We start from the raw sequence: 26761 nt of genomic DNA, 5'->3' as shown, positions 1-26761 counted from the left end.
TTAATTTCATGTTTTATACTTAGAAGAGCATAGGAGAGCGAAAGGAGCCAAAAATGAGCGAAAAAGGGATAAAACGGACCAAATCGAGAAGATGACACGGCCTAAGCCTTGCCACATGACTAGCTCACATGCCTGTGTCTTTCGAGGGTGTCGACCAAGGCTTTCACGATTCACACGGCCTAGCCATTAACCCACATGGTCGTGTTCAATTTAACAGATCGAACAAGGCCTGGCAATCACGTCACACGGCCGTGGCACACGGGCGTGTCCCTGCCGAGCCCAAGTTAAGTCTAATTCGCAAAAGGCCAGTTTTGAGGGCTTCTAGGCATTCCAAAGCCTATAAATACACCCTAGAAAAGGAGAAAAGGGGAGATGGAGAAGGGGGGTAAAGAATTACCCCAAGGAAGCCGATTGATCCATCTCAGAAGCCGGATTCATCATCAAGACTGAAAATCTCTCCTCAATTTCCCTTCAGGAGTTTTGGGTTTTTTATATGTTTTGTATTCTTTATTCTTCGGAGATTTTTTCTTATTTAGTTATGAACTAAATCCCCTAAATACCTAGGGGGAATGAAACCTAAGACGAATCTTGTTATTATTTTCTGAATTGTATGATAAATATTTAACTTGTTCTTAATTATGTGTTCTTAATTCTTGTTTTGATATCCCAGGATACTGATTCAAGACATGCTCTTATTTAGAGGAGGAATAGACCCTGTCTTAGAGTACTTTTTTCATAATTAAGCAGAGTTGATTGTGCGCCTAGAAATAGGGTGACGAGATTTTTCCGGATTAGGGTGAAACCTAATATGGGGATCCATAGATCGAGTTAATACAACCCTAGAGTGTTAATTAGAGAAAAGTCTCGGTTATTCAATCTAGGGATTAGACGTCATTACTCTTGAATAGGGATAATAACATAACTTAGGGATCTCTACGGAACAAGTTGAATGGTTAAATTGTTCGATTTGGAGCCAAAATAACTAGTAAAGTCTAGGTGGATTTTTCCTTAGGTATTGTCTCAAGTCAATCGATTTTCCCAAAAGCAATTCCCCAATTCTCTTCTCTGTGGGTTCTTAGTTTAGATAATTAGTCAATTAAAACAAAACCCCATTATTCTTAGGCTAGATAATAAAAAGACAGTCATTACTAGTACTTTTAGTTCCTTTGGGTTCGACAATCCGGTCTTGCTAAAACTATACTACTGTTCGATAGGTACACTTGCCTACATCGCGATATTAGTTAGTCTAGGTTTGATCTTCATTATAAATATTTATTACTTGTTACGAATCAAGCGATCACACACCTAGGGACACACCCGTATCCTTTACTCGTGTGAAATTAATTTCTAATTCACACCTACAAGGGTTTTCACACGGCCAGACACACGCCCATGTTATTACCCCGTGTCCCTCACACGGCCACAACATGCCCGTGTCCTAGCCCGTATGGAAAAACATGGACATTCTATTTCTGACATCAACATGCTCATAATGTCACACGGCTAAGGCACATGCCCGTGTGCTGGGCCGTGTCCTCGACACGGCTGAGACACATGGTCGTATCTCTGCCCGTGTGTTTATTACCATGCATACTGACTTGAAATTTTCACGTGTAGGGGACACACAGCCGGACCACATGCCCATGAAGCAGACCGTGCATCACACACGGCCTAGACACATGCCCGTATGCCTACTCGTGTAGACAACATAAGGCTATTTACTAAGCCTCATTGCCACCCTTACATATATAGTTCCATACAAAAACCAACCAATATCGAAACATGTATAACTCTTATAACTAAATCAGCCACAATAGACATACATTCAACCATGAGAATGCATATTTTATAAATTTAAAATGAATGCTAGCCATCAGTCAAGGCTTAATACAAAATGAAGGGTTTCCAACCTAAGCCAACACATTTGACCAATTATCAAAGTCACAAAATAATATGTCTAACTCCCATACATGTCATATTCAAAAATATAAATCCAACTATACTGAATGCTTCAGTTGATAGTGTGATCAATTTCTCTAACTTCTGGAATCCTTGAGCTAGGTAGGCGGCACTGTAAGGAAATGGAAAGGAAAGGGAGTAAGCATAAAAGCTTAGTAAGTTGCGTATAAATAAGTATACAACAACAATTTGTTCAAAATCAACATGCTCAAAACACCAAAGTAGGCATAAGTGTAACTTACTCGTTACCATCCACACAAGTCACCTATTATATACATATATATATATTGAGCTAATATCTCATATGTACCAATTTGGTACCTGTACCATTCATAACACGATTATACTTTTCTCATTAGCTTAAGAACATAATGTTCACCATTGAACCATTTGGAACACTATCGGATATTCATTAAGCCTCAAACATGGGTAAAGTATCGATGCCATGTCCCAGACATGGTCTTACACTGGCTCATATATCAAGTCGATGCCATGTCCCAGACATGGTCTTACACTAACTATCATCTTGTAACTGATGCATGTCCCAGACATGTCGTACACTGGCTTACGTCTCGAGGCCGATGCATGTCTCAAACATGTCTTACACTAGCTCTCGTCTCAATGCCGATGCCATGTCCTAGACATGGTCTTACACTGGCTCTCATAATGTGGCCGATGCATGTCCCAGACATGTCTTACACTAGCTCACACACCAATGACCCAAACGTCATGGCATGAATATCCAATTTACTTCCTAAGGTTACAACAAAATTTCTACTATCTCAATTATCATTATAAATTCTCAATTTCACAACCAAGCAATTCATGCTATATTAAATCAATACAATTCAATACATACATTAACAATGTAGTTGTATTATTTACATACAACTTACCTTGAATTACAAAATGTGGCAACTAGTCGGTTTAGTCAATTTGCTTGGCTTTCTCCCGATCTAGGTTTGGATTTGGAAATTCTCTAACTAAAATAGAAAAATTCACTCATTTAATCACTAAATAAAATTAAGCAATTAAAAATTCACACCTTCAATAAAATGACCATTTTGCCCCTAAACTTTGGCAAAATGACAATTTTACCCCTATGTTTGAAAATCAATTTTTGTCGAATTTATTCACATCTTAAGCCTAGAAGAACTCTTTTTACTCTTATAGCAACCTCAAATTCTCTCTATTTCACACATTTATCATTCATTTTACAACTTGTCCAAAATAGTCCCTTTAGGTGTTTTTATGGCAACACCTTTCACAAAAGTTGTCTATTACACAACTAAGACTCATATTCTTCCATAAAATTTCATAAAACACCCTAAATTCTCTCATGTAAAAACCCTATACCTTCAACCATTTTGCAAGAGATACCCCTCATTTGAGAGCTCATGCTTCAAGGGTATCAAAAATACAAAAATCATCAACAAAGGACATGGAAATCACTTACTTGTGAGTGCTTCAAGTTGCTGAAAATTTTTGAGCTCTCAAACCCTTTTCCATGGATAATTTTCGATGGAGAAAAGAGATAAGAAAGGGATGATATCATCCTTCTTTATTTTATTTCTATTTTAGTTAAAATTGGTCACCTAACCCAACAAATTTTGAAAATTTGACCACATGTCTCCTATGGCCGGCCACTCTATTTCTAGGGGCCTAATTGCCCTTTAAAATCCCCCAATTTTTCTTCTCTAATAAAATAACACCTTTAGCTATCAAAATAGAACTTTTGCACTTTATATGATTTAGCCCTTTTTCGCAATTGGGCTCACAAACGTCAAAATTAACTCACCAAATTTTTCATGTACTATTATAAACATGCTATGACTCCAAAATAATAATAAAATAATTTCTCTAAATTTAGATTTGTGGTCTCAAGACCACTATTCTGGCTAGCCCCAAAATCGAGCTGTTACATATTTGACTTATTCGTTCGTAGTTCTAGGGTCGTAGGCTAGGTATTCTGTATTATTTATTCCTCCTTCATTTTTGTTACACTACATCACTGGATGTACCTGTGTAGAAACACATAAACCATCAATCTTTTTATTTAAGAGCTCTACCTGGTTTGACAATATGTTGACCGTGTCAAGGTTGAAAGCACCGGCTGCTTTATTAGGCTTTGTCCTCATGACTTGTCACTGATAGTTATTCAGTGACATCTCTTCAATAAATTCATAAGCCTCCTCAGGTGTTTTGTTATTCAAAGTACAACTGACGGTTACATCGATTAACTGCCTAGTTGAGGGGTTCAAACCATTGTAGAAATTTTGAACCTATAACCATAAAGGTAACCCATGGTGAGGACACCTTCTCAATTGATACGTGATATTCGTGACAGGTTTTAAAAATTTATAATTAGTCGTTCTTGAAACTAACTATTATCACGATGAAGGCAAGTGTACCTATCGAACAGTAGTATAGCTTTAGCAAGACCGGATTGTTGAACCGAAAGGAACCAAGAGTACTAGTTATTACTTTCTTTTTATTATCTAGCCTAAAAATTAAGGGATTTGTTTATCTAAACTAATTAACTAAACTAGGAGTGCACAGAGAGAAATTGGGGAAAAGCTTTTGGGAAAACTCGATTGATTAAGACAATATCCAAGGAAAAATTCACCAAGACTTCACTTATTATTTGACTCTGAATCAGACGATTTATTCATTTAACTTGATCCGTAGAAATCCCTAAGTTATATTATTATCTCTCTCGAGACTAATAATGTCTAACCCTAGGTTGATTAATTGAAATCTCTTTCTAATTAATGCCCTAGTGTTGCATTAACTCGATTTATGGATCCCTTTATTAGGTTTTACCCTAATCCGAAAAAATCTTATCACCCTATCTCTAGAAGTGCAATCAACTCCGCTTAATTATGACAAATTTACTCTTAGACAAGGACTTTTGCTCCTCTGAATAAGCGCATTAACTTGAATCAGTATCCTGGAATATTAAGACAAGAATTAAGAACACATAATTAAGAACAAGTCAAATATTTATCATACAATTCAGATAATAATAACAAGATCTGTCTTAGGTTTCATTCCCCTTAGGTATTTAGGGGGTTTAGTTCATAACTATAAAAGACAACATCTCAGAAGAATAATCCCAAAACCCCTGACTGGAAATTGAAGGGAGATCTTCAGTCTTGACGATGAATCCGACTTCTGAGATGGATCAATCGACTTCTCTTGAGTAATTCCTTGCATCCTATTCCGTGTGTCCATTCTAAGTGCCTCCTCATGTGTTTAAATAGGCTTTAGAATGCCTAAGAGCCCTCAAAAATGGCCTTTTCCGAATAGAACTATATTTGGGCCGATCAGGGACATGCCCATATGCGATTGCTCCAGACCATGGTCAAAGCTGTTAAATAGGCACGGGTGTGTAGTCTACCCGTGTTAGTCGTGCTTCGATCCTGAAAAATGGATACTTTCGTGTGGCTTACCCGTGTGAGGAAGTCCAGGCCGTGTTGATTTCCCATGTGGGTCCATTTTTTCCGTTTTCAGCCCGTTTCTCGCTCTTTTTACTCTTCTATGCTTACTTAAGTATAAAACATGAAATTAAAGAATTAGGAGCATCAAATTCACCAAATATAAGGAGAAACCATCCATAAATGTGCCAAGCATGGGATAAAAATATGTACAAATTACGGTTTATCAAATACTCCCACACTTAAGCGTTTACTTGTCCTCAAGCAAAATCCTTAACTCACAATCAAAATAAATTCTTCTCAATTATAATACCTATTAATAATATCTCAAAATAATCCATAAGTATTCATATATTGAAAATTCAACTAAAAGTACATCAAAGTTTAAAACATTCCAAGTTGAGCATTTTATCACAAAAACATAGGTGTGCCCCCTCATCCAAGTAATCACCTTTGATCAAAATATCACAGAGTTTAACATCCTTACTAAAGATTTACTCAAATCACTCGAGGTGTTTAAGGACATCAAATAAAGCACTCATTAGTCAATATGAAAAGTTATTACCATAGGCTTGCATGGAAATCAAATCTCCACCACTATATACTGAGATGATACATTAATCAAAAAGGCCTTTAGAGGGTTGTAACATGGCTTTGGTTAGGGTGTGTGGTCACAAGTTGAAAGAAAAGGTTAGAATCGAGATTGAATTGAAAAAATCACCTAACTAGAAAAATAACTAATTATCAGTTGAATACAAGTGAGCTTCTTCTCAGAATATGGAATTAACACTCAAGCTTAAAAACGACGAATTACTACTAATATGTATGTAAGTATTTTTTTAAGAACAAGTTAAATAACATAGAACTTAATTATTGCAACAAAGAGTAAAACATAGCTAAGCAATTAATTCAAATAAAATCTCGACAAAAATAGGGATCAAATTAGGGGATTGCAACAATAATGGGTTATAGGTTAATATTAAGGGTAAATCAATTAATGGCTTGTTAGGCTCAAAGGGGTTCACTAAGGGTTAATTATGAAGGAAGGCTTTTGTGGAGTGAGTGGGTTAAACCTAAGTGTCTTTATCATCTCGACATATCAAATCAAATGGTGTGGTCTTGACATGCATAATCAAGCAAGTTCTAGAATAAAAAATCAATATTGACACACTCATTATCAATAATAACAGTGAGCATAAAAGAAATAACATATTCTCTAAAGGCTCAAGATCTCACAAAAATTATGGCTTTTTGATGTTTAAACTTGTGAATTTCAACTCAAGATAATATCTAAACTTTGGAAAACAACCTAAAAATTTTTAATTCTCAAAAATCAACTTATTATGCTTAATTCCCTAATGTCTTAAAGTTTAAACGATCAATGCATAAATGCCTATGTTTTAACTCAAGACATATCAATAAAAATCATAACTTAATCAAAATTCATTCTAATAGTGGTATGAGAAGATCACATGAGAACGAGACAAAATTCAGGGATTTCTGATAATGATATAAAAGACTCCCCACACTTAAGATGTACATTGTCCTCAATGTACAAAGATAGATATATTGAAAAATATAGATCTATAATCATAAGATAGGGAGAGAAGAAAAACTTCCTAAATGATGAATGAACTTCTTGAATTGAGTTATGGAGAATAATCAACCAAGGCACTGATGGGAGTAGAGCAGGATACTCTGGTGGTGGTAGCGGTTCATTAGTCCCTAAGTCCTACGCCAAAAGAATATTATATCTGGTAGTAGCTATGGTCATGGTCGAGCAGGACATGGCAGTCATGGAGAACCTTTTCTAGTGGAATTTTTAGTTCCTAAGTGATGATGAGCTTTGGAGCTCTTTATAACTGTGATAGAATCAGGAACTTTTTAGGAAATATAAAGAAGCATAATTACTCGTAAAGAAATAGCCGAATAAAAATTATAAAATCTCAAGATAAAATAGTATTAAAAGGAAATAAAAAGTAATTTCAAAATATAAAGATAAAAATAAAATAAATAATAGGTGTTTATGAAGAAATTGGGGCACACGACCGTGGGGCACGCCCGTGTGCCCTCATTTCAGCCCGTGCGTTTCGTGGTTTTCAAAATTGGGCGCATTGGTTTACACGGCCATGTTGCACGGTCGTGTCAATTTTCGTTCGCTTCTCCCACACCCGTGTCTGTAGACGCACGCCCGTGTTAGTTTGACAGGCTCGACCATGGTCTGTGGGCACGGTTGTGTCACACACCCGTGTTAATTTGCCAGGATTGCCCACGGCCATATCGCACAGCCATGACAACTTATCTGATCCCATGTTGGGGAAATGTTTTGCTCTATTTTCACACGGTCATATCGTACGGCTATGTTGCCTCCCATGGTATGTGTACGGCCTACAGCACGCCCGTGTGCCTGGCCGTGTGGTTCTGGAAATCCTGTGTTCAGTGACTCAGGAAGTGAATTAAATGTTAAAGACTAAAATTTAAAGAAGGTAACACCGTTAGTGCTCGAGTTGCCTCCCGAGAAGCGCTTATTTATAATCTAAGCTTGACTCTACCCTGTGGGTATATTTAGGTAACTTCGTGGAGCTGTAGATCCTCTTTATCGTCTTTGAAATTCTCACCATTATAAATTTTGAGACGATGTCCATTTACCTTCAAAGTGCCTTGTGATGGATGACTTACCTCTACTGTGCCATATGGAAACACAGTTTGAACTACGAAAGGACCTGACCATCATGATTTAAGCTTTCCAGGAAACAATTTGAGCCTCAAGTTATATAACAGGACAAGATATCCAACTTCAAATTGCCTTTGTTGCTTCAAACGAGCGTCATGGCGACGCTTCGCCGCTTCCTTGTATAGGCGCGAATTTTCATATGCATTGGCTCGCCACTCATCTAACTCGTTCAACTGCATTAACCTGTTTTCACCTGCAAGTGTGGGGTCAAGGTTTAGAAATTTTATAGCCCAAAATGACTTGTGTTCTAATTCAAACGGTAAATGACAACTTTTCCCATAAACAAGTCTATAAGGTGATGTTCCTATGGGAGTCTTAAAGCAGTTCTATAAGCCCATAAAGCATCATCTACTTTCATCGTCCAATCCTTCCTGTTTAATTCTACTGTCTTTTCTAGGATAAGTTTAAACTCTCGGTTCGCTACTTCGACTTGGCCACTAGTTTGAGGGTGATAAGGGGTAGCTGTTCTGTGATGAACATCGTATTTCTTAAGGGTCTTATTGATAAACCATAATTGATACATATTTTTACCCCATGCTTAACGAATTTTATGGATGATTTTTCCTTAGAATTAGTGAATTTGATGCTCCTAATGCCTTAATTTCATGATTTATACTTAGGTGAGCATAGGAGAGCGAAAGGAACGAGAAACGGGCTAAAAATGGAGAAAATGGGCCAAAGTACAAAATCAACACAGCATGGACTTCCTCACACGGGTAGCCCACACGGTCGTGTCAATCTGGTAGAATCAAAGCATGACTCACACGGGTAGAACACACGCCTGTTCCATTCTAACAGGCTCGAATACAGCCTGAAGTAATTGCACATGAGCGTGTCCCTGCCAAGCCCAAGTTGAGTCCAATTCAAAAAAGGCCACTTTTGAGGGCTCATAGGCATTCCAAAGCCTATAAATACACCTTAGAAGAAGAGAAAAATGACACACAGAATAGGGAGTAAAGAATTACTCTAAAGAAGCCGATTGATTTATCTCAGAAGCCGGATTCATCATCAAGACTGAAGATCTCTTCTCAATTCCCCTTTAGGAGTTTTGGGTTTTCTTTATGTTTTGTATTCTTTATTATTCTGAGATGTTTTCTTATTTAGTTATGAACTAAAACCCTTAAATACCTAAGGGGAATGAAACCTAAGACGAATCTTGTCATTATTTTCTGAATTGTATGATAAATATTTAACTTGTTCTTAATTATGTGTTCTTAATTCTTGTTTTGATATCCCAGGATACTAATTCAAGATAAGCTCTTATTTAGAGGATGAATAGACCTTTTCTAAGAGTACATTTGTCATAATTAAGCGGAGTTGTTTGCGCGCCTAGACATAAGGTGACAAGATTTTTCCGGATTAGGGTGAAACCTAATAACGGGATCCATAGATCGAGTTAATACAACCCTACGGTGTTAATTAGAGAAAAGTCTCAATTATTCAATCTAGGGATTAGACGTTATTAGTCTTGAATAGGGATAATAACATAACTTAGGTATCTCTATGGAACAAGTTAAATGAATAAATCGTCCAATTCGGAGCCAGAATAACAAGTGCAGTCTAGGTGGATTTTTCCTTAGGTATTGTCTTAATTCAATCGATTTTCCCAAAAAGCAGTTCCACAATTCTATTCTCTGTGAGTTCTTAGTTTAGATAATTAGTTAGTTAAAACAAAACCCCATTATTCTTAGGCTAGATAATAAAAAAGGAGACATTACTAGTACTTTTAGTTCCTTTCGGTTCGACAATCTGGTCTTGCTAAAACTATGCTACTGTTCGATAGGTACACTTGCCTACATCGCAATAATAGTTAGTTTCAAGAACAATTAATTATAAATATTTAAAACCTATCACGAAATCACGCGATCAAGTTCTTGGCGCCGTTGCCGGGGAACTAAAATATTAGTAACACTCAATTTTTATTACTTTAGCCATTCATTTTTCTTGCAATCTAATTTTAATTTTAATTTTATTCTAATTTACTAATTTTCTTTTTCTTTCTTCTGGCAGGTTTTTATAGTTTATGACTAGAAGAAACCTGTCAGGACCACTACTTTTTGACGAAGAAATTGATCGCACAATTCGCAGAAACCAAAGAGAATAAGGCGAAGCTTAAGATACACAGAGAACGAGCAAGAAGACGATACTCAACCCCCAACCGAAGAGATGGCCAAACACCAAGACAATCAGCTACTTCCTTCGATTGCGGTTAATCAAAATCCTGCTCCACGCACTATGTATGATTATGCTAAACCTTCTTTAACAAGAACTGAGTCAAGTATAGTTAGGCCTGCTATTGCTGCAAATAACTTTGAACTAAAACCTAACACTATTCAAATGATACAACAATTTGTTCAGTTTGATGGTTTGCAGGATGAGGATCCAAACACTCACTTGGCAAATTTCCTGAAATTCTGCGATACATTTAAAGTTAATGGCGTTTCTGACGATGCCATTCGTCTTCGGTTATTCCCTTTTTCATTGAGAAACAAAGCTAAACAGTGGTTGAACTCATTACCACGAGGGTCAATTACTACTTGGGAATAAATGACCGAAAATTTTTTACTAAAATATTTTTCGCCGGCTAAAATGGCTAAATTACGTAATGATATCTCTTCTTTTGTGCAGATGGATTTAGAAACACTCTACGATGCATGGGAGAGATACAAGGATCTTTTGCGAAGGTGCCCTTACCATGGGTTACCGCTTTGGCTTCAGGTTCAAACATTCCATAATGGCTTGAATCCTTCGACTCGGCAAATGGTTGACGCAGCTGCTGGCGGAACCATCAATAATAAAACACTTGAAGATGCCTATGAGTTTATAGAAGAGATGTCACTTAATAACTATCAGTGGTAAGTCATGAGGACTAAGCCAACTAAAAAAGCAAGCGTTTATAACGCCGATTCGGTTACAATATTGTCAAACCAGGTAGAACTTCTAAATAAAAAGATTGATGGTTTACTTAGTTCTACTTAGGTACATCCAGGAATGAGGTGCGAGACGAATGGAGGAAGAGCATGCACAGAGTATCAACCCTTCAATCCTAACATCGAGGAGGAACAAGTCCAATATATGGGTAACAATAACTCTCGATCCAAAAATAACCTATATAGTAAAACTTATAATGCAGGTTGGAGGAACCACCTAAATTTCTCATGGGGAGGCCAAGGAAATCAGTGACCACTTCCGGGCTACCAACAGCCACCCTATCAACAGGAAAAGAAATCAAACCTTGAAGAGATGCTCACAAAGTTTATCTCAGTATCAGAAACCTGTTTTTAGAACACCAAAGCGGTACTTAAAAATCAACAAGCATCAATCTAAGGGCTCGAAACTCAAATAAGCCAGCTTTCTAAACTAATCTCCGAACGACCACAAGGTAGCTTGCCAAGTAATACTGAACCTAACCCAAGGGAACAGATCAACGCGATTAATGTTCAAGATGAAGAAGGATTCATTGAGCCTGAGCCAGAACCGAGGCAAGAAACTGTGGTAAGCAAAGGTCAAGGTGAGGTAGGTCATAATAAAAATAAATTACTGAATGTCGAATATAAACCTCGTGTGTCATACCCCAACGCGACAAGGAAAGACCGCTCAGATGAGCAATTTGGTAAATTCCTTAAACTCTTCAAAAAATTACACATTAACTTATCGTTTATTGAAGCTCTATCGCAGATGCCAAACGCAATGAAATTTTTAAACGAGCTTTAGCAAATAAGCGGAAGTTGGACGAGGCGTCGCATGTGGAGCTAAACGCAATTTGCTCAGCTATTCTCCAAAATAAAATACCCAAAAAACTAAAAGATCCAGGGAGTTTTACAATTCCTTGTTTAATTGGTAGTTTAGATGTTAATAATGCATTAGCTGATTTAGGGGCTAGTATTAACGTCATGCCCTACAAAATGTTCAAAAAATTAGGTCTTGGGAAACCCAAACAAACTAGGATGAGCATTCAATTAGCAGATAAAACTATAAGATTTCCTAGGGGTATTATTGAAGATGTGCTAGTTAAAATCGATAAATTTATATTTCCCGTTGACTTCATTGTTCTAAACATAGAAGAGGATAGCAACACTCCTTTAATTCTAGGAAGGAATTTTTAGCAACTGCTAAAACGATCATTGATATTGGCACAGGTGAACTCACGTTCCGTGTGGGAGACGAAACAATCACCCTTTAAGCTCGCAATTCTGGCAACACATCGGAAATTGAAGGTGATCGTTTAACCCATTCTACTAAAACTGACAATATGGTACAACCTACTTTACAGGAAATTAGTCTGAAGGAAGCACATGAGTCATTCTCAAGAAATAGTAGAGGACTTACTCATGAAGAACGAAGGCTACAAATAGAGGAGCTAGATGAATGGCGAACACATAAACCGAGAACACACGATAAACTGAAACAATGCCAGAACGAGCTCGATACATTTCCAAATCAACTTAAGGTTGGCGATAAAATCTTGTTAAATGTCGCAGATCCTCACATTGTCATTGCCAGACCGGATGAAGAAATCCCTCTTACGGTACTTAGTATTTTTCCATTCGATACAGTTGAGGTAAGTCACCCCAAGTTTGGCACTTTTAAGGTAAAAAACACCCGTTTAAAACCGTATTTTGATGAGATTGATAGCAGGAATAAGGAGTATAAACTCCTAAAACCACCATGACCATTCAATAGAGAGGTAAGTCGAGCTTAGACTATAAATACACACTTCTTGGGATGCAACCCGAGCACTAAACCCGAGCACTAACTGTATTAAATTTCTTTAAATTTTAGTATTTAACACCTAACTTACTAATAGAGATCTTGAATACAGGTTTTTCCAAAGATACGGCCAAGCACACGGGTGTGCTGAGGGCCGTGTGAAAATAGGGAAAAAGATTTCCCCAACACGGGCTACGATAAAATGCCACGACCGTGCGACATGGCCGTGGTTGAACCTGCCAAAACAATATGGGCATGAGACACGCCCGGAAGAACTGTGGGTAAACCTGTTAAAATAGCACGGGCATACGACATGCCCGTGTCTAGTACCCGTGGTCGAACCTGTTAAATTAACACAGGCGTGGACCTTGCATACATGGGTGTAGGAGAAGCGAACGAAGCTAGACGCGGTCGTATGCACCCACATGCCCAAGGAACACGGGCATGTACTAAATGTCAGACGTGCCCAAATTCAAAATTCACAAATCACACGGGCTAAAATTGGGGAACACGGGCATGTTACCTGGCCGTATGCCTTAAAATCTATAAAAACTCTGCAATATTCAATGTATTCCCTACCCAAAAACCCTAACCCTAGCCACTGCAAGTCCACACGACCTCCCCGCCACGCCTGTGCGCCGCATCCAACTCTATTTTTATCACTTATTCTCTATTTTCTAGCGTTTGTTTACTTTTTCCCTTTAATTGCACTCATTTTTCATGTTAGTTATCATAAAACTATGCATTTTTCATGATTATTTTCATCTTTCTATCAGTCACATTTTATTTATAGAACAAGCTATTATCTTTTTCATGTGCAAATTCTTACTCTTTATATGATTTCTCTACTTTATTTGATTAGTTAGAAGTAAATATTCTTGATTAAAACAATAGACATACTCATGCCTTTAGTGTTAACATTTTTCATCCGTCACACATGTTGCATTCCATGAAATTCGTTGCCATTTTTACGCCATACAATTGATTGCTTTGATTAACTTGTTAGTCTTATTAGTTGCTGAAATTATGATTGTTATTTACAATTTGTCTTCATTTTACTTTGATCATTCCTGAAGATGAATTAATGGTTTTGATTGCAGGTACCATATCATCTTCACGAGGAAAGAAAACTGCCGTACCTGCTTCTAAGAAACGAAAAAGAGCGTCATCTTCCGCGGGTTCAGCTGCAGAAATTTGTCACCCTCTCCTACAGTTCCCCCGTAGGCCCTAGGAAGAACTTTTCCAAATACTTCGAGCCCGACATTTAATTACGGGCAGCTGCATCGACTAGGCTGTCGTAGAATAAGTTCAGTTGGCTGATGCAATTCGGGCCTTCCTAACCATCGACCCTTGGGAGCTGTTCTTTAGGATCATCGAGCCAACATACCTCGAGCTCACAATGGAACTATACTCAACGTTCCATCTTCAGACCATATGATGAACTACGATGATCCCAACACGGTCTAATTTTGCCTAGGCGGATTATTCCGCTAGCTAAGCATCCCAGAGTTCGGTGCTGCACTGGGCTTATATATGGAGGAGTTCAAGGAGGAGAATGAACTACATGCTCTCACTCGCCACATACACTTCTCTCCCTCGAAGTACTGGCACACTTTGGCCTCTAGCGCGGCCTCCTACAATCCTAGCCGCTCCAAGGCATCAGTTCTCCCACCTTTTCTGAGGTACCTACACGCTATTTTGGCTCACACGATTACAAAAAGGCGAAAGAGCACTAGCGTCGTCAACACTCACGACGCCTACTTTTTATGGTGTATGTCGCATGGGCATGTCATCGACCTTGCCTATTTCATCGCCCTCGCGATTCAGCACCAGATGGAGCGGTATAGGAAGGGGGTCATCTCCATTGGCCCATACATGACTCGGTTGGCTCGACACTTCGGGCTCCTCGACACCGTGACCCAAGAATCATCCTTGACCCTTATTGGCCAGATGTCTCCACAAGGCATCTTGAGCATGCTTAGCATGAGGATGATCAAGAGGCACAGAGGAACCTACCCTCCTCAATATCGTCTCCTCCAATCTACCGAGGAGGAGGCCTATGAGGACATTCCTGATGATGTCCCTCCGCAGCACGAGGACCCACTATCCCAGCCACCACCACCCTCTCGTCCAGTTCATGCGGCGGCTTCATATGCTGACATCTCTGAACGCCTCACTCTATTTGAGCAGCAGTGTTTTCAACAATTTGATAACATTGATGCTACTCTATAGCAGATTTTTCAGCACCTCCAGATCTCATCGCCAGTTCCACCTCGCGAACCATCCAGCGATGAAGATGTTTAAAAACATTTATTTAGTATTTTATGTTTTTTATTTTTTTATTAAAATTACTTTTTATTCTTATTAGATTTTAGAATTTTATTTTATAATTATAAATTTTGGTGATTTCTTTATGAGTAAATATTCCTCCTAATATCCCCTAAAAAGTTCCTGATTCTATCACAGTTATATAGAGCTCCTAAGCTCATCATCGCATAGGACCTACAAACTCCACCGGGAAAGGTTCTCCACGACTGCTATGTCCTGCTCGACCACGACCATAGCTACCACTAGATACAATATTCTTTTGGCGCAGGACTTATAGTCTAATGAACCTCTACCACCACCGGAGTATCCTCCTCCACTCTCGCACCAATTACTCTCCAAAACTCCAGTTCGAGGAATTCATCATACACGAAGTTTCACTTCTCTCCCTATCTTATTTTTATATTCTAATATCTATCTTTGTATATTGAGGGCAATGTACATCTTAAGTGTGGAGGGACATTCATTTCATTATCAGAAAAATCCCAGAATGATTACCTTGTTCTCTTGAAAAGATCTCATATCATATTTAGGATAAATTTTGATTGATTTATAATTTTGATTGATATATCTTGAATTAAAACATAGGCATTTATACATTGATTGTTTAAACTTTAAAAAGTTATAGAATCAAGCATGATAAGTTGATTTTTAAGAATTTAAAAATCTAGGTTGTTTTCTCAAGTCTAGGTATTATCTTGAATTGGAATTCACGAGTTTAAACATCAAAAAGCCATAATTTTTGTGAGATTTTTGCGCCTTTTGAGCATCTATTAATTCTTTCATGGTCACTTTTATTATTGCTTTGAGTGCATCAATATTGAACTGTTATTCTAGAACTTGCCTGATTATGCATGTCAAGACCACACTATTTGATTTGAAATGTCAAGATGATAGAGGCACCTAGGATTAACCCACTCGTGCCATGAAAAGCCTACCTCCACAATTAACCCTTAGTGAACCCCCCTTGAGCCTAACAACCCGTTTCTTATATTACCTTTAATATTAACCCTTAACCCATTATTGTTGAAATCCCCTAAATTAAATTTGATCTCTATTTTTGTCGAGATTTGAATTGAAATAGTTACTCAGCTATGTCTTGTTCTTAATAACTAGTCTATGTTATTTAACTTGTTCTTAAAAAAAACCATGTATAGACATTAGTAATTCTATATTCTGAGTAGAAGCTCTGTTGTACGCAAGTAATGATTAACTCTTTTTCTAGTTAGGCAAATTTTCAATTCAATATCGATTCTAACCCTTTCTTTCAGCTTGTGACCACACCCCCTAACCAACCCTCATTACAACTTTTTAAAGACCTTTTGATTGATGTTTCGTCTCAGTTTATAGTGGTGGAGATTTTATTTTCATGCAAGCCTATGGTAATGACTTTTCATGATTGACTATTGAGTGCTTCATTCATTATCCTTAAAACACCTCGAGTGATTTGAGTGGATCTTTAGTGACGATGTGAAACTCTGTGATATTCTGAATCAAAGGTAATTACTTAGATGAGGGGAGACACCTATGATTTCAGGCTAAAATGCTCAACTTGGAATGTTTGAAACTTTAATGTTCTTTGAGTTGAATTCTCAAATGTATGATTACATGTGGATTATTTTGAGATGTTATCGATAGAAATTGTAAGTTTAGAAGAATTTATTTTGATTATGAGTTGAGGATTTTGCTTGAGGACAATCAAATGCTTAAGTGTGGGGGTATTTGATAAACCGTAATTTATACATATTTTTACCCTATGCTTAACGTATTTTATGGATGATTTTTCCTTAGAAGTAGTGAATTTGATGCTCCTAATGCCTTAATTTCATGATTTATACTTAGGTGAGCATAGGAGAGCGAAAAGAACGAGAAACACGCCAAAAATGGAGAAAATGGGCTAAAGTACGAAATCAACACGACCTGGACTTCCTCACACGGGCAACCCACACGGCCGTGTCAATCTGGCAGAATTGAAGCACGACTCATACGGGTAGAACACATACCCGTGCCATTCAAACAGGCTTGAACACGGCCTGAAGTAATCGTACACGGGCGTGTCCCTGCCGAGCCCAAGTTGAGTCCAATTCGAAAAAGGCCACTTTTGAGGGCTCATAGGCATTCCAAAGCCTATAAATACGCCCTAGAAGAGGAGAAAAAGGACATACAAAATAGGGAGTAAGGAATTACTCCAAGGAAGCCAATTGATTCATCTCAGAAGCCGGATTCATCATCAAGACTGAAGATCTCTCCTCAATTCCCCTTCAAGATTTTTGGGTTTTCTTTATGTTTTGTATTCTTTATTATTCTGAGATGTTTTATTATTTAGTTATGAACTAAAACCCTTAAATACCTAAGGGGAATGAAACCTAAGACGAATCTTGTCATTAATTTCTGAATTGTATGAAAAATATTTAACTTGTTCTTAATTATGTGTTCTTAATTCTTGTTTTGATATCCCAGGGTACTAATTCAAGATAAGCTCTTATTTAGAGGAGGAATAGACCCTGTCTAAGAGTACATTTGTCATAATTATGCGGAGTTGTTTGCGCTCCTAGACATAGGGTGACAAGATTTTGCCAGATTAGGGTGAAACCTAATAAGGGGATCCATAGATCGAGTTAATGCAACCCTAGGTTGTTAATTAGAAAAAAGTCTCGGTTATTATTGGTCTTGAATAGGGATAATAACATAACTTAAGGATCTCTATGGAACAAGTTGAATGAATAAATCGTCCGATTCAGAGCCAGAATAACAAGTAAAGTCTAGGTGGATTTTTCCTTAAGTATTGTCTTCATTCAATCGATTTTCCTAAAAGAAATTCCCCAATTCTTTTCTCTGTGCGTTCTTAGTTTAGATAATTAGTTAATTAAAACAAAACCCTATTATTCTTAGGCTAGATAATAAAAAGACAGTCATTACTAGTATTTTTAGTTCCTTTGGGTTCGATAATCTGGTCTTGCTAAGACTATACTACTGTTCAATAGGTACACTTTCCTACATCGTGATAATAGTTAGTTCAAGAACGAGTAATTATAAATATTTAAAACCTATCACGAAACCTCGCGATCACTATCTCTAGGCGTGCAATTAACTCCGCTTAATTATGACAAATTTACTCTTAGACAAGGACTTTTACTCCTCTAAATAAGTGTATTAACTTGAATCAATATCCTGGAATATTAAGACAAGAATTAAGAACACATAATTAAGAACAAGTCAAATATTTATCATACAATTCAGATAATAATAACAAGATCTGTCTTACGTTTCATTCCCCTTAGGTATTTAGGGGGTTTAGTTCATAATTATAAAAGAAAACATCTTAGAAGAATAATCCCAAAACCCCTGAATGGAAATTGAAGGGAGATCTTCAGTCTTGACGATGAATCCAGCTTCTAAGATAGATCAATCGGCTTCCCTTGAGTAATTCATTGCCTCCTACTTCGTGTGTCAGTTCTAAGTGCCTCAGCAGGTGTTTAAATAGGCTTTAGAATGCCTTAAGAGCCCTCAAAAGTGGTCTTTTTTCTGAATAGGACTATACTTGGGCCAATCAGGGACACGCCCGTGTGCGATTGCTCCAGACCGTGGTCAAGGCTATTAAATAGGCACGGGCGTGTAGTCTGCCATTATAAGTCGTGCTTCGATCCTGCCAAATGGACACGATCGTGTGGCTTACCCGTCTAAGGAAGTCCAGGCTGTGTTGATTTCCCATGTGAGTCTATTTTCTCTGTTTTTGGCCCGTTTCTCACTCTTTTTACTCTCCTGTGCTCACCTAAGTATAAAACATGAAATTAAAGAACTAGGAGCATCGAATTCACCAAATCTAAGGATAAACCATCCATAAATGTACTAAGCATGGGATAAAAATATGTATAAATTACGGTTTATCATCAATAAATCTTTATATCTCTCCCAAGCATCGTATAAGGTTTCTAAGTCCATTTACACAAAGGAAGAGATATCATTTCTCAACTTTACCATCTTAGCCAGTGGAAAATACTTTAGTAAAAAAATTTCAGTCATTTGTTCCCAAGTAGTGATGGAACCTCATGGTAGAGAGTTCAACCACTGTTTAGCTTTATTCCTCAATGAGAAGGGAAATAACTGAAGGCAAATGGCATCATCGGAAATGTCATTTATCTTGAAAGTATCACAGAACTCTAAAAAGTTGGCCAAATGAGTATTTGGGTCTTCATCCTGCAAACCATCAAACTGAACAAATTGTTGAATCATTTGTATAATGTTAGGTTTCAATTCAAAATTATTTGTAGCAATGGCAAGTCTAACAATACTCGATTCAGCCTCCGTTAAATTAGGCTTAGCATAGTCGTACATAGTATGAGGAACAAGATTCTGATTCACAGGAACCACAGGAGGTAGCGGATTATTCTAATTTTCAGCCATCTCCTCGGTATTATTGGTTTCCTCCTCCTGCTCTTCTTCTATATACTGTAGACTCTGCCTTATTTCTCTATGATTTTCTACGAGCCGTGCCTTCAATTTCACTGTAAAAAAGTAGAGGTCCTGACGGGTTTCTTCTACTCATAAAATACAAGAACCTGCCAGAAGCAAACAAAAGAAAAATTAATAATTTAAAATAAAACTAAAACAAAAAAATAAAATAAAATGCAATCAAATAAAAATGGCTAAATTAATAAAAATCAAGCGTTCCAAATATCTTAGTCCCCATAGCGGCGCCAAAAACTTGATGATCGTTTTATGATTCACTAAACTAGACCACGATCACGACAAAGGTAAAGCACACCTATCAAATGGTAGTATAGTTATGGTGAGTCCAGAATATTGTATCCACAAGGACTAAAAGTACTAGTATTAACTATCTTTCTATTATTTAGCCTAAAATATAAGGGATTTGTTTTAATCTAAATTTAACTAAACTAATTAACTAATGTATGCGACAGAGAGTGAATTGGGAAAAATACTTGAAGAAAACTTATAAAGAAGACAATACCCAGGAAAAAATCCACCTAGACTTCACTTATTATTTTGACTCTAAATTAAATGATTTATTCACTTGTCTTGATCCGTAAAATCCCTAAATTATGTTAATATCTCTTTCGAGATTAAAAACAACTGACTCTAGGTTGATTAATTGAAATCTCTTTCTAATTAAAACCCCTATTGTCGCATTAACTCGATCTATGGATTCCCTTATTAGATTTGACTCTAATCCAGTAGATTTATGTCGCCCTATTTCTAGGGTTGCATGCAACTCCACTTAATTATGGTAGATCTACTCTTAAACAGGGACTTTTGCTCCTCTGAATAAGCACATCAACTTGAATTAATATCCTGACACTATAGCAAAACAGGTTTTTAGCGGCATTTTTAGCGGCGCCGCTAAAGAACGAGCATTAGCGGCTCTTTTTGAAAAACGCCGCTAAAGAACGAGCATTAGCGGCGCTTTTTAAAAAAACGCCGCTAAAAGATTGAGCATTAGCGGCGCTTTACAAAAAAAATTGCAAAACGCCGTAGTTTTGTATTGGGCTTTTAGTGGCTTTAGCGGCGCTTTTTAAAAATGCTGCTAAAGATCGAGTATTAGCGGCGCTTTTCTAAAAAACGCCGCTGTAGGTACACCTTTAGCGACGCTTTTTTAAAAACGCCGCAAAAGAATTTTGAAAAACATAGAAAAAAATTTGAAAGTAAAAACATAGAAAATATTTGTTAAAAATGAAAAAAATTAAAATACTATTATTTAAAATAATTTTAAAGATTTTTGGTATATGACTGATTATTTTTAATTTATATGTTAGGTATATGGTTCAGGTTTAAAATATTAAATTTAAATATTGAATTAATTTCAGGGTTTAAAATATTAAATTTAAATATTGAATTAATTATCATTATAGTTTAATGTATATGGTTTAGGGTTTAAAGTGTATGAGATACTATTTTAGGGTTTATAGATTATGGGTTTAGGGATTATGGTTTATGGTTTATGGTTTAAGGGTTGGAGTTTAAGGCTTAGGGGTTAGGGGTTAAGTGTTAGGTTTTTAGGGTTTAGATATTATGTTTATGATTTAAGGTTTAGGGGGTTTAGAATTTAAGGTTTAATGTCTATGGTTTGGGGTTATAGGGTTTATGATATAATGTTTATTATTTTGTTATTAGAGTTTTGATTTTAGGGTTCATGGTTTAGAGTTTGGGGTTTATGATTTATTGTTTTATAGTTAGGGTCTTAGCACCGTTCATTATTTTAGGGGTTAGGGTATTAAGGTTTAAGGGTTAGGGTTTTTGATAAAATGACAAAAAATTAATTTATTTTAGGGTTTAGGTAAGCAATAAGATTATTTTAATTACTTTTGTCCACTATAATACATACATACATATATATATATATTTAGGGTTTAAGGTTTAGGATATAGATTTATGGTCTATGATTTATGGTTTAGGGTTTAGGATTTGGTGTTTTGGGTTTATTTTTTAGTGTTTAGAGGTAAATATGGTGAACCCTTAACTTGTGTATCTTGGATTTTTTTATAACATAAACCTAAATAAGATAAATATAAATTATTATTTTTAAAATATATATATCAAAATGGGTTAAATCCCAAAAGCATACATGAACAATGGTTTAGTATGCAATTATATACATGAATTTTAATTTGATCCAGTTCTTGTAAATTATTAACACAATTATTGATATAACATTATTTTATATTTATATATTGCATACATAAATATTTATATTTATTTAATATAAAAATATATTGATGTATTTATTTTTAAAATGAGTATGATTAAATCAAAATTAAAGTTTTAACTATACATTTAAACCATAATTAGAATTTCACGTCTACAAGGACACATTAAACCGAAATTCATATATAATTTTGAGATGTATTTCTATCAAAATTTAGGTGTATACATATAATTAAATGCTATTTATATCAAAATCTAAACAACTAATGCGGACCATACTTAAAACAATAATACTTGTATTATCGTGTCATTTTATATTTTTTAATTCATCGATTTCATTTTATTTACATTAAAGTTTTCTTTTGTATTTCATATGATAATTTAAAATTATAAAAAATTAAAATTTAAAAATTAAAATTAACATTTAATATTTTAGTCCATATTTCAGTTAAAAATTTAATATTCAAAATTAAAAAATCCAAAAATAATAATCTTAACACAAAAATTTTGAAAGAAAAAATAAAAAATATATTAAAAATAAAAAATTAAAATTAAACGCGTTTTTCCTAAATACGTCACAAAAATTAAGTTATAGTGGTGGCTTTTTTTTTTTTTAAAACGCCGCAAAGGGCCATTATTTTTAAAAAAAAAAAAAGGAAATCAAAATCCCACTGACTCGTAAAAATTAACTTTTGCTTACCCGCTCATTACTCCCTCTTCTTTTCATCTATGTCGCTCGCCCTAAATTTTTCTCTCTTTCGTTTCTTTTCACTGTCTAGATATATCCGCCTCTCTCATCTTCGTAAGTACTCTCACTTTGAATACTCCCATTTTCTTATTGATTTTTCAGATCGGTTCTCTAATCCTTTTTTTCAGGTGTAGCGTTGTTTATACGTTTGGTTGTTGTTGAAGAAGTGCTACTACCATGGCTACAAAGAAGAGCGTTGGGGACTTGAAGGAAGCTGATTTGAAGGGAAAGAAAGTGTTTGTTAGAGTCATTTGGTACCTTTCTTTTACTCCTTTTCTTTAGATTTGATTTCTTTAATAAAAAATTTCTTTTGATCCCATACTGGGTTTTTGGGTTTCTGTTTGCCTTTTGATTTATCTGTATGTTTTGATCTGGTGTTCATTGAGATCTTTATGGGTATTTGTGGTTTTGAGATTTATTTTTGATTGACTAAGCTAGATCTGTTGATGATGGTCGTGAAGCTCAAGCTCTGCGTCTAAAGGAATTCTTCGCCGATCCTCGCCGATCCTTCTCATTTTCCTGTTGACCAGATCTCTCGCCACAACTCTCTTGGAGGTACTTTTGTGTTTCTTTAATTCCTTTTTCTTTTTCAAGTATGAAATCGGGAATGACTTAGACGTATAAATTTATTTCTTTTGATTTTTTTTTTTTGGTTTAAATATGAACTGTATTTTTAGTGTTACTTATTGTTAGATCAACATGTAGAGAAGATCTGATTCCAGCAGTGTTTTGTAAAAGTAATAACGGAATGGAACCTTATAAAAATTGTTGATGCCCGTTGTCAAGGTGACGGTGCTAAATTGTTAGCTTATTTGAGAGTTTGCCTTGCGGCCCTGGTCTATCTTGTTTTGAATTACTTAGCTTTATCTAAACTCTGCCCATCTTAAAACAGGCACGTGCCGAGTCAACTGATGGACTGAGGCCAATTTTCTTTACAATAAATGTGGCGGTTTATTCCATTCAGGTTAAAATATGTTCTATTATTTCAGTATAAGTGCGTAAAGAAAGGAATTTGAAGTTGTATTCTTTCTATTGGAAAATGGAAGCTAGTCATGTTTTGTAAAAAAACAGCGCTCGTATATAGTTTTGCTTAATTATTTATTTAGCTAATGTCTTCAAACTCTATGAATCTTAAGCTGTGAAAAGGGTGGCAAATTTTGACGAGGGAATTACTAAGTTTATTTTTCGTCCTTCTCCTTGGAGGGAGAGTCTAAATATTGTGCTCCACGTGACAAGATTGCGGTAGACTGATATCTGTTTTAGTTCTTTCATTATATAAGAATCAAGCTAGGTAATGCTCAAGGGTCCAATTAAAGAACTTTTTCATATTTATGAGATAAATATTGGGGTTTGGGGTTAAAGACAAAATATTAGCAACAAGTAAAAAGGCAAATTTGGGATGGTTAAAATTGGTCTGTTTAGGACCGCTTTGCTGCATATGTCCAGAATAATTTTTACATTTGAAGGTACGATCTTGCTACAGTATACCTTGAGTCACCTCCTTATTTCTTGTGAATAAGTAGTTTGTTCTATTCCTGTACTTGTTTTCTATCAAAATTCAGTTATTATGCCAATTGTTAGCGCAATTCTATTTAAGTTACATGGCATTTGTGCCTCTATTCATTCATATGTTATATAAACCTCTAATAAGTTAAACCTGTTATCTTCTGTCAGAAGTTTCTTGGTGTTGGTTGTTATTGCATACTCTGAAGTTCTTTCTCATAGCTATTGCCTCCATTAAGTCAGTTGAGTTTGGCACCTACATTTATAGTCCCAGCTATCAATATACTAAAACGATAAATGAAATGGCTTGTGTTTTATGTTTCAATTTGTCCTCTTCTCTTTTTTAGCTGTACTCTTGTCCAACTGTTGTTAGTCATGATTTCAGACATCACATCTAAGATGCTTCAGCAATGGTGTTGGATGGCTAATAGTGCTTCAGTATTCCATTTCTGTTAGCTCTTTGTTCCTTTGGCAATTAGTGCTTTGACCTGTAACCATTCTTTTTTAAATTTTCTTTTCACAGTACCTTTAACCTGGTTGGAACTTCTCATTAATTATATTATACTTAAATTTTGTTTGATGCTATAATAAATGAGACTCGGACCTGTGCACACTGCATATTTATGTTTTAGCAATAGCTTCCTTTCTCTTATTATGTTACACGGTTTCTTCTGCTGGAATATTGCCAACAAGCTACCCTGATGCTGGCCTCTATAAATCATGAGCTGGTGAGATGAGACTTAAACCATAAAAAAAAACTTGTTATTTTGTTATATAGGTTAGAATTGACACCCCTATTTCTGCCGCAGTTGCTTTTATTTGGCAACTGTTTTGCATAATTGGTGGGCTTTTTGTAGGATCGTTAGTAGATATTATGGGAATTGTAGGATTTTTTAAAAATGCTTTTAATCAGTAGTTAGCCATCATTTTTCTGGCATGTGTGAATTTGTTTTTATGTTATATGCAAATGTAGAATCAAGTGTGAGCAATAACATAAATCATGCTCTGGAAGTCCATCAGCACAAGAGAGATGTTCCCTTCTCTACTTTAGGCCCATTGAAGGCTAATGAACGTAAAGATCTGAATTGTGCGGTAAAGGAATATTTGCTGATAGGTGGATATCGATTAACTGCAATGACATTTTGTGAAGAGGTATCTGTAACATTCGGTAGTGTTTTCGTCTTGTTACTGCTTTTTTATTCTGTAAATCTGCACTAGCTAGCATTAAAGGACCTATATAGCTGCAAGGGCTGATCGTCCTATGCTAAAAGCTTGATGCAAAACTCAATAAACTGAAAATTATGGAAATTTTGAATTATTATTTGGGAACTGCAAGAAGAGAGAAGTTCTTGCCCCACAACACCAGGGTTTATATTTTCTGAACATGAAGTTAGTTTGAAAAATAGAAAAGCCTGACTGGGAGTTATTTGCATTTGATGTTAGAACCCAAGTTATCTTCTTTCCTGATTTTTTGGCTGAAAGACAAGCTTTAACAATTTATAGAGTTCATAGAATCTGATTTTCATATTTTCTTTGTGGTATATCTTTATCTTTCTCTAGCACAAATACATTTTGAGGCCCTGAAGGGGTATGAAGCAGCTGCCTAAGCTGGTGAATGTGCATATTTCACAGCTAATTTGTTGTTTAACCTCAGGTTACAGATCAGGGAATCTTATGCATTGGCTTTCTCAAACGTTCTCGCCAGCAAAAGGAAATTACAAGGGATCAAGCAGTTCAAGATCTGGAGGTAAGCTATGAGAGTTGTTCAAAGCTGGCCTTTTGGTCTACATCTTGCCTTGATGATTTCTTATTTATGTATTCTTTTGTTTGATCAATTGGAGGTTTAGTCATACTCTGAATGCTTCTTTTTTATATTCAAACCTCTCCCACCACATTATAATCAAGTGTTCTTAAGTTGACAAATGAACTGTAAGAACCCATTCTTCTTCTGCGTTACAAGTGATTGTTGTTAAGATATTGAACCTACAACCTTTTAGGAGTCTTGAACAGTTCATTTTTAGGATATTTTCTAACATTTAATACATTGCTTACTTTAACTGAATTCAAGAAAAAAGTGATGCATTAATTACACGGCATTGGTTAACATTTCTCTTAAGAAATTTATCAATAAACACCTTAACATGATAAGAATATTGGAGGTTTTGCAATATGGTATTGATTTGTAGGGTATTTCAGGCCAATATTGTGAAAGTATCACAGTTGTGAACTAATTTTTTCATCAAATACCATAATCTCATGGACATTTATATGTAGGAATTGGAGAGAAGAGGAGAAGAATTTGAACAATTGCTGTTGGCAGAAAGGGTATGAGAGAATGTGGGTGATTAAGTCAAATGGAGAAAGGGACATCATATCCTTGTTGTGTGCAAGTGTTTTCTCCCTGAGACAGGCAAGGAACCTGACATCAAGAATGGTTCAACTTAAAGATGCTTCCTTGTACTCATTCTCATCCTCTTTATATTTTTCGATGCTTTCTTCAAGCAGGATACTAAGAATTTCCTGTACTATTCTTTTTGATTGCTTATAAAATAGTTTGCTCATTAGAACCTTCATTTTCTCGTCTTTTTTTTTATTTGTGTAAATCATTTTTCTTTGTTTAGTGACACAACGAATCTTTGAACATAATTTCTGTTGAGTTACATATAAATGATTTTTTAAAAA

At 35.9% G+C, this 26761-nt stretch overlaps 1 protein-coding gene and 1 non-coding gene across 7 annotated transcripts; one reads left to right on the top strand and one right to left on the bottom strand.

The window, feature by feature from the left end:
* Positions 1-10725: 10725 nt before the first annotated feature.
* On the bottom strand, positions 10726-10832 carry LOC128286304 (small nucleolar RNA R71). Its single transcript, XR_008276847.1, has one exon. It is a non-coding gene; the product is annotated as a small nucleolar RNA R71 (small nucleolar RNA).
* Positions 10833-22451: 11619 nt separating this feature from the next.
* Positions 22452-26761, top strand: LOC108479837 (uncharacterized). 6 transcript variants are annotated; one of them, XR_008276139.1, is made up of 7 exons: positions 22452-22630; positions 22705-22830; positions 23015-23131; positions 23469-23540; positions 25053-25231; positions 25734-25826; positions 26354-26761. XR_008276139.1 is itself a non-coding variant. In XM_017782652.2 (6 exons), the coding sequence occupies exons 2-6, from the start codon at positions 22754-22756 to the stop codon at positions 26408-26410; spliced, it is 393 nt and encodes a 130-aa protein (XP_017638141.1). In that variant the 5' UTR covers positions 22452-22630; positions 22711-22753; the 3' UTR covers positions 26411-26761. The 6 variants fall into 6 exon arrangements, 3 of the variants coding, with proteins under 3 accessions (XP_017638141.1, XP_017638142.1, XP_052879428.1); XR_008276138.1 differs by having other exon boundaries at positions 23011-23131; XR_008276140.1 differs by lacking the exon at positions 23469-23540 and having other exon boundaries at positions 23011-23131.

Source organism: Gossypium arboreum, chromosome 12, assembly GCF_025698485.1.
Source record: "Gossypium arboreum isolate Shixiya-1 chromosome 12, ASM2569848v2, whole genome shotgun sequence".
NCBI classification, from domain to species: domain Eukaryota; kingdom Viridiplantae; phylum Streptophyta; class Magnoliopsida; order Malvales; family Malvaceae; genus Gossypium; species Gossypium arboreum.
Note: the sequence above shows the minus strand (reverse complement) of the source record. Positions and strands in the feature narration are given on the sequence as shown.

Excerpts from the sequence above, each read along its gene's own strand:
- LOC108479837 (XM_017782652.2), top strand. The coding sequence starts at position 22,754 with ATGGCTACAAAGAAGAGCGTTGGGGACTTGAAGGAAGCTGATTTGAAG. Across the intron at positions 23,132-23,468 it reads TCGCCACAACTCTCTTGGAG|GCACGTGCCGAGTCAACTGA; the intron begins GTACTTTTGTGT and ends ATCTTAAAACAG. Across the intron at positions 23,541-25,733 it reads TGGCGGTTTATTCCATTCAG|GTTACAGATCAGGGAATCTT; the intron begins GTTAAAATATGT and ends GTTTAACCTCAG.